The 12,752-nt window shown below is 53.3% G+C and overlaps 1 protein-coding gene across 2 annotated transcripts in view; it reads left to right on the top strand.

Moving 5' to 3' along the window:
* The first annotated feature begins 1,964 nt into the window (after positions 1 to 1,964).
* Positions 1,965 to 12,752, top strand: part of IQSEC3 (IQ motif and Sec7 domain ArfGEF 3) — a 28,510-nt gene continuing 17,722 nt past the window's right edge. For both annotated transcript variants that reach the window (XM_058655833.1, XM_058655834.1), the window contains exons 1-2: positions 1,965 to 3,154; positions 4,799 to 4,960. In XM_058655833.1, the coding sequence (XP_058511816.1) occupies positions 1,980 to 3,154; positions 4,799 to 4,960 (1,337 nt within the window). In that variant the 5' untranslated portion in view covers positions 1,965 to 1,979. The remainder of the gene's footprint in view (positions 3,155 to 4,798; positions 4,961 to 12,752) is intronic.

The raw sequence follows: 12,752 nt of genomic DNA, 5'->3' as shown, positions 1-12,752 counted from the left end.
TTTGAGGTCATCCTGGTGGATGTGGCCTCATCAAGTGAATCCTCTAGGTGCAGTCTTTGGGCACAGCAGTTAACAAGATGCTCAGGATACTCACAACCCATGTTTTCGTGCATGGTTCGAGGTCTGGGTCCTCCACTTTTTTTTTTCTTGTAACATTTCTTTATTTTTATTGGAAATTCAAAGAGAAGGAGAAACAGAGAGGAAGATCTTCTATCCACTGGTTCACTCCCCCAAGTAGCCCAAACAGCCGGCACCTAGCCAAGAACCAGGAGCTTCTTTCAGGTCTCCCACACAGGTGCAGGGTCCCAAGACTTTGAGCTGTTCTCGACTGCTTTCCAAGGTCACAAGCAGGAAGCTGGATGGAAAGCGGGGCCATCGGGATACGAACTGGTGACCGTATGGGATCCTGGTGCATGCAAGGCAAGGACATTAGCCACTAGGCTACTGCACCAGGGGTCCTCCACTTCTAATGCAGCTTCCTGCTTCTGCGTGACCTTGGGAGACAGTAAAGAATGCCTCAAGTACTAGTGTTGTTGTCTCCTTAGAAGGAAACCTGGACTGGGTTCTAGGTTCCTAGCTTCATTCAGCCTAAGTCAGCCTGGTTACTGAGGGCATTTGAAGAATGAACATCAGACGGAAACTCTGTGTGTCTTTTTCTGCCCTTCCAATAAAATGAAAATAAATACTTTACAGAGGTTTTAAATGAACCTTTTTAAGATGTAAAGGGAGCAGGTGATTGGCCTAGCAGTTGATACACTCAGAGCTTGTGGCAGCGTGCCTGGGTGCAATTCAGGCAGCATGACATGCTACTACTGGCCATTCATTCATCCTGGAAGAGGGTTGCAGCCCTTCGCTGAGAGGACTTGATGAAGAGGTAGCTACTCAAGGGGAGAAGAGATCACAGGCCTAAGAGTTAGTAAGGAAGGGCCCAAGGACAAACTCAGCCCATGCCAAAAGCTTTACCAGGCTCTGACCTGCCTGGGTGAAGTGGCACCACCCAGCTGGCCCGCACTCTGCCCTGCTCGACCAGTTCCCATCATGAACAAAGGTGACCAGAATCCTGTAACGGCAGGTCCAGGGGGCCTGTAGGAACTCCTCCTCCTTGGACACATGCACCCATCTTTCCACTAAATTCACGTATATTAAGATGGCAGAGGTGTTCAAAGCACAGCACTAATCCTTATCCTGCTCCCCCTGGGGAAAAGGAAGGACCCCAGAGTGGGTCAGGGGATCAGCTGTACTGAAGGGCCAGCGTTTCTGTGTACTTGTTCCTTATCGCTTTAAAGGTTGTGAGGAAGCAGAAACAGCAGTCACACACTTCCACAGAGCCATCACCCAGCTCCAGCCATTTTTATTCATATTATTATAGCACCATCTAACTTATTCACTTCTTTTGGTAAGGTATTTTAATGCAAAGAGCCACATAACATCTATAAATACTTCTGTGTGTAATACTGATGCGAGCATTTTATTTATCTAGTTTCGTTTAAATTGAAAGACAGAAACACACACACACACACAGATTGACTCTTCATGCCGATTCAATCCTCAAATGCCCATTAACAGTTCAGGACTGAGCCAAGCTGAGGTAGGGCGCCCCTAGCGCTCCACCCAGGTCTCGCCACAAGGCTGGCAATGATCTAAGCACGCGGATCCTTACCACTTGATTCCAGGGTGTGCCTTAGCAGGAAGCTGGACTCAGAAGTGCAGTCAAAACTCAAACCGTGTGCTGGGATATGGGCTGTAGGCCTCCCAGGTAGCAGCTGGACTGCTGAACCAAGCAGCTGCCTGAGATAGAAACATTTCAAAGTAACCACCCCAGCAGCCATATCCAGGAACCGTCAGCAGCTCCTCTGTCCCAGCCCAGGCCTCTGGCGTCCGAGAGCCCAGGTGTGTGCTCCTGGGCCCGGCGGAGTGGGAGGAAAGGCGTTTATACGGTACCACCTCTTCTCTGTCTCTGTTCCCTGCTGCAGGTTGAAATGCTAGAACACAAGTACGGGGGTCACTTGGTGTCCCGGCGCGCCGCCTGCACCATCCAAACCGCCTTCCGCCAATACCAGCTCAGCAAGAACTTCGAGAAGATCCGCAACTCGCTCCTGGAGAGCCGCCTGCCGCGGCGCATCTCCCTGCGCAAGGTGCGGGCGCCCACGGCAGAGAGCCTGGCTGCTGAGAAGGCGCTCATGGAGGGCTGCGGCCTCATGGGGCTGCAGCTGGGACGCGCGCCCTCTCTGCCGCCCGGCCTGGCGGGCGCGCTCACCGAGCTGGAGGACTCCTTCAGCGAACAGGTGCAGTCCCTGGCCAAGTCCATTGATGATGCGCTCAGCACCTGGAGCCTCAAGACTATGTGCTCTCTGCAGGAGAGCGGCGCCTATCAGATCCACCAGGCTCTGCGTGCTGGCGGGGGTCCTCCTGGCCTGGAAGCGGAGACCCGGGAGCTCTCAGGAGCCAGCCCAGGGCCCGGGGAGGAGGCCTCTGAGCCTGGGGGCCTGTCCCAGGGCCACAGCAGCACCCTCATGATGGCGTTCCGGGACGTCACGGTGCAGATCGCCAGCCAGAACATCTCTGTCTCCTCGTCCACAGCCCTGTCGGTGGCCAACTGCCTGGGCACGCAAGCTGCCCCTACTGCCGCAGAATCCGCAGAGAGGGCAGCCGAGCAGGACGAGGTAGTTGGGCAGGAAGCCCCTGAGGTCCCCCCTGCGGGCCAGGGGGACGCGGGGGAAGCACCCATAGAGGATCTGGGTGCAGATGCAGGGACCAGCGAAGCCCTGGGCGTCAACCAACCGGGGACCGCAGAGGAGACAGTGGCTACGGCAGAGGTCGAGGCCCAGGAGTTAGAGGAGGAGGAGGAGGCAGAGGCCGCTGGCAGAGGCGCCACCGGGTCTGAGGCCGAGGCTGAGGCTGAAGCCGAGGCGGAGGCCGAGACAGACGTGGGAGACCCCTCGGAGCAGCTGAGCAGCTGCAGCGCGTCTACCAAATCGGCCAAGTCGGGCTCCGAAGCCTCGGAGAAGTCCACCTCCAAAGAAGCGCTCCAGGCCATGATCTTGAGCCTGCCGCGGTACCACTGCGAGAACCCCGCGAGCTGCAAGTCGCCGACGCTCTCCACTGACACCCTGCGCAAGCGGCTCTACCGCATTGGCCTCAACCTCTTCAACATGTGCGTGGGCCGAGGAAGGGCTGGGCAGGCGGAGCGCGGGCGGAGGGCGGCAGCAGGGCTCGGGAGTGGCTCTTAGGGCTGTGATCGGCCTCCCCGCCCAGCACGGTCAGCTGGTTGACCAAGTTATCCCAGCACTCCACAGCCCTCAGGAGCAGTCCCCACCCCAAAAGGAAAAAGTCTTTATTTTTCACCATTTTAAGTTGCTTTGGAGAAGAGTTAGCCAGGAAATCAACACATCCAACACAGATTTTCACAACTACCCGGGTGCTCCAAAAAGTCTGTGGAAAAGTGTAATGAAAAGAGAATTTCATTTGGCTGCCAAGAAAACCTTTGAACTCCGTGTGTGCGTGTGTGGAATGCATTTCCTGTAGCCTTTTGAATACCCCTCAGATACACAGATTTCTTTCAAGATTTTTGGCACCAAAATCAACTTCTCTTTCGTTTCATTTCTCCATGAACTTATTAAAATAACCTGGGACCACTTTGAAGACTGGTATTTGAAAAGCAAAAGAAAAGAAAACCCATGGCTAAGTAAACGCAAGTACAGACAGTGTGAGCACCCAGCAGAAATCAACACTGAGGGGGCCTGCAAAGATGCGGAAGCAGAATTATCTCCGGGGTGGGTGGGATGGGGCACACAGTGCAGGAGAGGTGCAAGACCCTGGTGAAGAACATGGCGTGAGGGCAGAACAGAGGGAGCGACAGAGGAAGGAGAGTGGAGGGGGCGGGCAGGCAGAGGTAGAGAAAGCGTAGAAGCTAAAGGTGGGAGATCAGAGACTGCCAGGGCTCAAGACCCCCAAACAGACCATTCTGCCACCAGAATGTATACAGCCAGTACCAAGCATGGTGTTTTCCAGGCAAGAAAACAGGCTCACACAGGTGAGCAGGAAACCAGATCTGTCTGGCTCCATCTGTGGTTTTATTCTTCCACCTCACTCTGGGAGCAAGCCCCTATCCACAGAATCCACTACTACATCTCCCAGAAAGCTCACCTGGACCCTCACACTCCCCCCAGCAGTGACTTTCAAACTTTGGGTAGCAAAGAAACAGTTTGGTAAAACTTCCCTCCACCCGCAACATGTTGTGGCTGATACTTCCGTAAAATACAGTAACAACAACTTTTCCTGAAAAGAACAAAGTGCCATCAAAGGGTTCCCAATACTCACCCTGTATTTCCAGCCTTACCTTCTCCCAAGTGGGTGAGACACAGCTCAGCAAACAGCAGGGATCTGCAGAGGCACTGTGCGCAATCACCTCATGACACAGCCCCACAGGGTGGAAGAACAAGGATAAAAGGAGGGCATGGTGGTGGGAGACAGGGATGCCAGGTGGGGGAGGGGTCACTGGGACGGGTGATGGGAGATGGCAGAGACAGAGCAGGGCCCTCCTGCACCTGACAAGTTCACCCTGAGAGATGACCCCTCCTCCCCTCTCCCCCACCTCAATCCCCCCACCGTCCTTGGGGACGGAGCCCTGCAGGTGGCCGTCAGGGAGAGATGCTTGCCTGGGAGACACCCATGCTGCGGGCAGGATCCTGACAATTCCTGCCAACTTAGCTTGCAAGCATCTGCAGGCACTTTTTCTGGTGAGAAAACCTAGGCTGCTCATTGTCTACTGTTTCTGCCCATCCCGATCCCACTCCAGAAACCCGGACAAGGGCATCCAGTTCCTGATCTCCCGTGGCTTCATCCCTGACACCCCCATCGGTGTGGCCCACTTCCTCCTACAGCGTAAGGGCCTCAGCCGCCAGATGATTGGAGAGTTCCTGGGCAACAACAAGAAGCAGTTCAACCGCGACGTGCTGGAGTAAGTGCCCTGCGCCCCTCAGTAACTCCCACCCTATCGCACCTGGCACGCAGTCACTTCTGCCTCCAGTCCTAGCAGCTTCCTGATGGGCCATGGGGCTAGAATCACGTGGTCTTCAACCAGTCACACCCACAAGATGAGCCTCTGAGGGCATTGATTGAGTTGTGCTAGGACCCAGCATCATGGAGGTACCAAGGAGATTTTATCGCAAAGGAAAAGACACCGGAAGGCACTCAGAAAGAACAGCACCAAGCCCAACTGCCTGGGAAACGTATCTGTATCCCTCCAACCCACCTACCCATTGGCTGCCATGCAGCTACCCCACAGAACACTCGCCTTCCCACAAGACCCATTTTCATATGCCCCTGGAAGTCGAACAGAATCAGGAAAAAGAAGGGGCTAGCCAGAGAGGTGTTGGGCCAAGAAAACTTGGTGATTTCATAAAGATAAGTTAACCAGCGAAATCAGAACCACCAAAGAAAATTCTTGTAAAGCCAATTAGAGGGAGGGAGTGTATATGTGAGAGGCAGACCCAGTGCCCCCAAGCAGTGCCCATCACAGCCCTGAATTCACTGATAGGACTGTGTGATGGAGTGCATTTAGGAAGTGAGGGCTTGGGGTGGTCTGAGGGTCCTTGAAGCCCTGGGTGACCTCAGTTGGACAGAATAAGGTCCTGCATCTGAAATCCTGTCTTCCCCAGAGCTGGTGGCCAAGATGCCTGCACAAGGAAAGTAACCAACCAAATGCAATGTGTCACTCTCACCCTCGGGCCCCCTGTCCCTTCGCCACCATCCTGCCATGGGGGGAGTTCCCTTGGGGTTTTCCAAGGAAACATTGCCAGGGTTCCAGGCATTCGGGGATGCATTCAGGGAGGCAGAGAGGGTTCCATGCATTCAAGGTTCCAGGCATTCAGGAAGGCAGAAAGAGAGAGAGAGAGAGAGAGCAGCTTGCTCCATTTCTTTCCCTCCCCTCTCTTCCTGCATGGAGCTCATCCCACTGGCCTCTCCACCTGCCTTTGTCCCTTTCCACACCTTCCCCTGGGAACACACTGAGCCCTCTCTGCCGCAGCTCACCAATGGTGTCCCCACTTCGACCCTACTTCCAGACTAGAGTGAGTCTGCTCCCTTCCCCCTGCCACTTCTCCAGTGTTCCATGGCCAGCCCTGGAACTCTAACCTGCCAGGTGCACATTGATCTGGGTGCTGGAAACAGAGATTTTCTGCAGCTCAGGTTCGACTGAGCAGCATGGTGAGAACTAATTAACATCCTCCCCGAGAGACTGAGCACAGCCTGAGCTGGCCACATGGTAGAGGGAAGCATAGCTGGGAATGAGACCATCAATTGATTCAGGGATAGGGGATCAGCTTGGGGTGAGCATCCCAGCAAGCTCTTCCAGGCAGGTGAGGCAGTGAGAGGTGAATAGGAGAATGATTGTATCCAAGCAAGAAGGCCCAGATTGGAACCTCATCTCTGCAGCTTTGGTGAGTCACATCTCTTCAAGATCTCGGTCGTCTCATTGATAACCTGAGAGAGTTGGGCGGTGTGATCACAAAGATATCCCCTAAGTCCCGTGAATCTGTCATCCTTTCTATTCCCTATGCACTTTCAAAATTTGAGAGACAATAAGGCAAGCGTGGGGTAAGGACTCTTCTCTGCTCATTCACTCCATGAATGCCTGCAACAGCTCAGGCTGGTCCACGCTGACAGCCCATTTCTCCCCCTGTGACTGGTAGGTCCCCCAGCAGCTCTGCTGCTGCCTCCCATGGTGTGCGTTAGCAGGAGATTGGAGCCAGGAGTGCAACAGGGGGCCACAGGCATCTGAACCACGAGGCCAAAGGCCTACTGCTCCTTGGTAGAGGCATGAGTGGGTACCGTGGAGGTGCCTGTGCCCTAAACATTGGTGCCACACTGCACCATTCTGCTGGAGCACCCCAGAGCAGCCCTCGAGCTCCAGGGCAGGGGTGGGTGCCCGGTTCACAGGAGGATGAAATGACCTTTCACAATTCATTCATACTGAGTGCTTGTCATGTGTGGCCAGTGGGGCTGGGCTGGGTGCCCTGTGGTGTGTACGTGGGGATAGGCACGACCAGTGGTCTCCTGGAACATGTAGCATCTACAGGGTCTCCAGTTCCATCGTGAATTTGGAAGGGGTCTAGTGCAGAACTGAGCCCCACAGCTGTCCCTGGGAGAGACTCCAGCCTTCATGCTTTGTTCTGCAACCACAAAGACTGCCACCCCCAATCCTCTCCTCTCTCCAGGCCCTGGCAGGCTCAGCCTCCGCACACTGACTCAGCTCCACAGGAAGACACACCTCCCCCAGCCCTGACTGGGTTTACTGTCCACTGACCGCCTTTGTCTTAGGCTTGTCCTGCAGAGGTGCCAGGGGAAGATGGAGATACAGCAAGAGGCAAACTCCGGCAGGGCAGCCAGAACCCCGGGGATGCAGGCTTTGCCCTTCCCTCCACCAGCTCGCTGCTCCCTCCTCCCAGCAGAGCAAACACACGCATGCAATCACAGAGCCGCCCACTGCCAATTTCCTGGACCTGGAGGGCTTCATTGGGATTCTGCATGGCTTCCCTGGCACACCATTCCGCACCCCCTGGAGGTGGGAAGCTGGTGATATTGGGCAAAGCCGCTTCTGTCCTGTACAAAGCTGTTTGCTGAATAGCAGGACATCACTTGCTTATCCCTCATACCACTGCCAAGACAGGGCAGCACTCTCCAGGAAAGGAGGAAGACAGGAAGGGTGCTCCCACCCCAACTTTGGCGGTGGGGGAAGAAGGAACAGGGGCAGGATCTGCCTTGGCTACTGGGGAGACTGACACCTGTAACATCTGCCTTCAGAGTCAGGCACGTTTTGCCCAAGGGAGCCATGGGTTCTCAAATCTCTGGGTTGCACAAGACTGGTTGCAGAGACAATGGCGCCCTGCCATGCGTTCTCAGAGCTCTGAGCTCTGGGCTCCCTGAGCCACACCATGCTTTCCTGCAGAGGTCTGCTGCTAGGCCACCCCAGTCTCCTCCTCATTGGCAAAAGGTGATGGTGGTACCCACCACAGGTGAATCAAATGTTGAAAATGCAGGTGAAAGACTTAGCTCAGGGCTGGTGCTTAGTAAGTCACCATCCTCATCAACTATTCCTAGAACCTTTTTAACCATTTGAAGATACAAGGCATAGAGGCCCCTGCAGCCCATACTTGAGCACACACATACACACCCGAGACTTGGACTTCCCAGTCTACTTTGAGACCCTGGTGGGGCATCCTTGGAGGTCCCACACTAAATGGGATGTTTGATCCCTCTAGTGCCAAGGGGAGAGGATCAGGCAACCATGGTTGGAGATCCAGGCAGCAACCAGCTTATCTGGGGCTTGGAAGCTTTCCTCTCAGCTCTCATGCAGCTGGGAAATTTGGCCCTGCTCTATTTCCCCTCTGAAATGGCTGCTTCAGCAGGTTGGAGGGCCGGTGGCCAGGCAGATGTTCCTGTGGACCTCAGTGTGTCTTGCCCACATGAGTTACATTCACAGAAAGAACGCCAGTGTCTCCCATGTCCACCATGGAAATACACTCAGGGCAGCTCCCAGCCAGAGCAGCCAGGAGGATGCTTCCCAGGGATCCCTCCTCCCACCTCACTTACTCCCTCTTTGTTCAAGTTCCAGTCCTGGTATAGCCTGACCTTTGGTTCAGGATTGTATTCCCATGGAAATGTCATGGCCAGAATGGAACATATCTGCTCTTCTCAGGGGACACTGAGAGATGCAGACTGTCTCAGCAGTTTGGAAGGTTCTGGCTTTTCTCCATTAGGGAGAGATGGTTGGAGCCTGTCTTGTTTGTGGTACCAGTGGGATCTCAGGGGGATCCCAAGCCATAATCATATGGACTTGTCCCAAGGAAGAGCAGAGCAGGTGGGCTCATGGGCTGCAGGAGTCTGCGGATGAGAAAGGAGGCAGGCCAAAGTTGACAAGTGTCTCCACTGCCGTCAAAACTTTACACTGCCACGGCTTGCAGCAATGTAGAAGGAGAGGCTCTCCTCTAAAAGTGGTGTCTTCGGGATTATGGCCTTAGCCCTTCACCCCTCTGGTGCCCCATTCTCTCCCACTCCACTACCATAGATCAATGAGAGACTCTACCAACAGTGAGCTGTCACGAGGGCCAAACATTTGCTTATCTTTACCTGGATATGGATATCTTGGGACCCCACAGAGGAGCTGCTTGCAAACATGCAGACTACAGATACACCAGTGGCGTCTCGCACCTGCTAAACACCTGAACCTGGCACCCAACTCGGAGCAGGCAGGGGGCCACTCATTCCAGCCTTATAGCCAGAGGACGGTGCTGTTGCTCTGAGCCAAAAGAAGGAACAGAGAGGTTAGGCAGCTTGCCCGTGGTCACAGAGATCATCAGAGGCTAAACCTGGGAGCCCATTCCACCCCCGCCAATGTCTGTGCTTCAGCCAAGAGCAGAAGTCTTCGTGCATTTACAGTCCTTGTCCGTCCTCACTTGGCAAATGACAGCCCTAGGAGACCCCATGACCATCAGCTAGGCTAGTTCTCTCGTATCTGCTTCCCCGCCCTGGGGAAGAAACCAAGACCCAGAGGGAGAAAATGAACGAGTTCCTACCAGTGCAGAGAAGCTGGGCAGAATCAGGTACCACCCCATCCTGTGGCTACACTTTGCTGGTCATGCTCTGACCCTCTCAGCTAGGAAGAAAGCTGAGCCAAGACGCCAGTGCATGCATCTCGGGAGGTGTGCGCTAAATTCTCTTTTCTCTTTCCAGTGTGTGTGTGTGTGTGTTTAGACAGTGGGTGGCTGTCTAAAGATGTCATTTCAAGCAGAGCTAAGTGGTGGTGAAGGAAAAAGGTGTGGGGTGGGGAGACTAAGAAGTCCCTCACCTACCCGCTGTTGCCAGCCCAGACTTGGCATAACAAAAGCCTTCACTTGCTCAGCCCTGTCACATCCCAGAAACTACATGCATGATGCCTTTTACAACAGTTGGGCGGTTTGTTCATTTGCTCTTGCTTCTTGGTGACATAGCATGCCAAGACAAAGAGTGGAGGGAGGGGAGAGGCAGGAGAGACAGATCTCCCCAGATTATCTGTCTTCACCCCCAATCCATTCCTCTGCCTTCCAGACATGGTCTTCCTTGTTTTGTTTTAAAGATGAGATGACAAAATCCTGTTTTTGAGTATTTCTATATTTTATTTTAATATTGATTACAAAGGTGAGAGGTCTATGGACCCAAGTGGGCTTCCAATTAAGATGAGGGGGTGGGAGGGGAATAAGATAAATGTTTTAGTTTTCCCTGCTACGTCCTGAGGTAGGGGGGAAGGGAGGGGAAAGGGAAGGGAACATCACTTCTTGCTTTCAGACTACATTAGTGCCTGGAAACAAAGATGGTCATTTGATGTGGCCTCAAAGACCCCGATGAGGGGAAGAGTGTTCCAAGGGTGTTACTTGCTTGGGCTTGGTTATTCTGAGAAGTTTATTTCATTGCACCAAAGGTGATAAATTCTTTCTAAGACTGTTGGCTGTTCTTGTCTACTTAAATGTGCCCATGGTGTTTGCGTAAAGGCCTGGCCCTAAGTGGTGTTCAAACTGTTCTTCTGTACATCTTTGGATGAAGTACTTGAAGTCTTCTGTTGGCTGGGATGAGCTGGCTGTTTTATCTTTCATGTGAAATTGGGTATGCACTCTATTCTTACATAGGAGTCAGCAACTGAGATGGCCCAGTTCTGCAACATGTGCTCCAGGGACAGACCACATGTCTATGTGACTTTTTCCTGAGGTTAGGGATCAAATGCAGCTGTCTGCTTGGAGAGTTCCCCTAAGAAATCTCACCTGGAAGGTTTTCTGACCTTGCTCTCCTGTATACCAGCTTACGTAGGATCAGGCTCAGTCCACTCCCTGCATGAACCAATGCATGTACTAGTGGATGCAATTACCTACTCAGTCCTCCCCCAGCCCTGGCTCTCACAAAATGGGCATCACAGGCTAGCCCAGCCCGGCCCAACCCAACCCACCCCCAGGCCCAGTTCTTGCACAAACCAATGGGTGCTACAGCCTAGTCAGAGCAACCCCTAAGAATCCCCACCCAGCCCTCCCCCAGTCCCAATTTTTGTGCTATTGGTCTAGCATGGCCCAATCCACTCCAACACCCAATTTTCATGTGCACCATCAGTGCTGCAGCCTAGTCAGGTCAACCCTATGAACCCCTACAATTCTTGTGTCCAGCACATTTCTCACATGTGCCAGCAGGAACTGTAGTCTACACCATGGGGGGAAGGTATGGGGAGGGTTTGGGGGAATCCCACAGCCTATGAGACAGTGTCACATAATGCAATGTAATCAATAAAAAATAATATAACAAACAAACAAATAAAGGAATTGCAGTCTAGTCTGGCATGGCCTACCCCGCAACACTGGCTCTAATATGTGCCAGTAGGTGCTGTAACCTAGCAGGGCCATCCTCAGAAATCCCCTATGAGGTCCATCCTCAGCCCTGGTTCTCACACATACTAACAGGTGCTGTGGTCTAGACCAGTATTGCTCACTCCTAGACCCTCGCCAAAGGGTGCTGCAGCCTAGTCCAATCTGGCCCACACCTAGTCCCAGCTCTTGCCAATGGGTGTTATAGTCTAGCTTAGCCCGACCTGCCCCTAGCCCTGGTGTTTCTATGTGTTGGTAGGTGCTACAGCCTAATCAGGGCAATCCAAATGAACCCCTAACCAGAGATACTCCCAAACATGGCTTTCCTGACTGCCCCTAGGTACTGTAACCTAGTCTGAGCCAATCCACCCCCAGCCTCATGCAGGAGGTGTTTGATCTGACCCAGGGAGGCCCTCCAGAGTCCTCCTTCTGATTTACCCTGTCTCAGCTTCCTTATCTGCAGGTGCAATGGTCTGGTCTGTGGAAACCCCCATAAATCATCTTATACATGTCAAACAAGCCCTCTGCGGCCCTCATTCTGACCTGTCCCCAGTCCCCTGGCTGTAAGCAATCTATGATCCCACCGCATATACATATGTTGGTGGCAATGGCTATGGGGCAGCCCTGGCCACGGTGCTCCTGCAGTGGCACAGTGGATGCTCCAATCCCATCCCCACAAATCCTTAAAAAGAAAAAAATTATAAATAGATATGTAACTATGCTGTCACCATATAGTTAATACAGAGTTGTTCAGGCCCGGAATGTTCACAGCTATTGGCTGCTTTTGTCCCAACATCATGAACACTTGCCTAGGTACAAGGTAACCTAAGCAACTGCCTACATCTGGGCACAAAATTCGTCTTTGATCATAGTCATGTAGGACTCTCATTTCCCTGCACCAGAAACCAAAGCCATGTACCACCAATATGAACAAGCAATTTTATGCAAGGCCGTGCCTGTTTACACAGGGAACATCTGTGCTGCTGGCTCCTTGTCCTAAGGTTTCTGCTGCAACCAGCCCCTGCAGAGATCCACAGGCCAGTGGGAAGTCCAGGCAACCCGGCAACCCTCACTCTTCACTTGCAGAGCCAGGCAGCTTCTGAGCCAGAGTCCTCAATGTCAGTCACTCACACAAGCCGCTGAGGACAGGGATGCACACTGTCTGTGGTTGGGCCTTAGGCCATTTCCCTGGCAACCACCTGCATATCTCAGGCTCAGTGCCAGTGCATCTTGGACAGACCTTGTGGGTGGAGCAATCCTGGCCCTTGGAGCAGAGCTTGCAGAGGTACTGGCATAGGCTGGCAGGGCCTAATCTCCAGCCAACAAGGTGCACCAGGTCCTGCTCACTGATCCAGTGGTTCACTTGCTCAC

This window comes from Ochotona princeps, chromosome 27, assembly GCF_030435755.1.
Source record: "Ochotona princeps isolate mOchPri1 chromosome 27, mOchPri1.hap1, whole genome shotgun sequence".
In the NCBI taxonomy this organism is placed as follows: domain Eukaryota; kingdom Metazoa; phylum Chordata; class Mammalia; order Lagomorpha; family Ochotonidae; genus Ochotona; species Ochotona princeps.
This window is presented reverse-complemented; position numbering and strand designations above follow the sequence as displayed.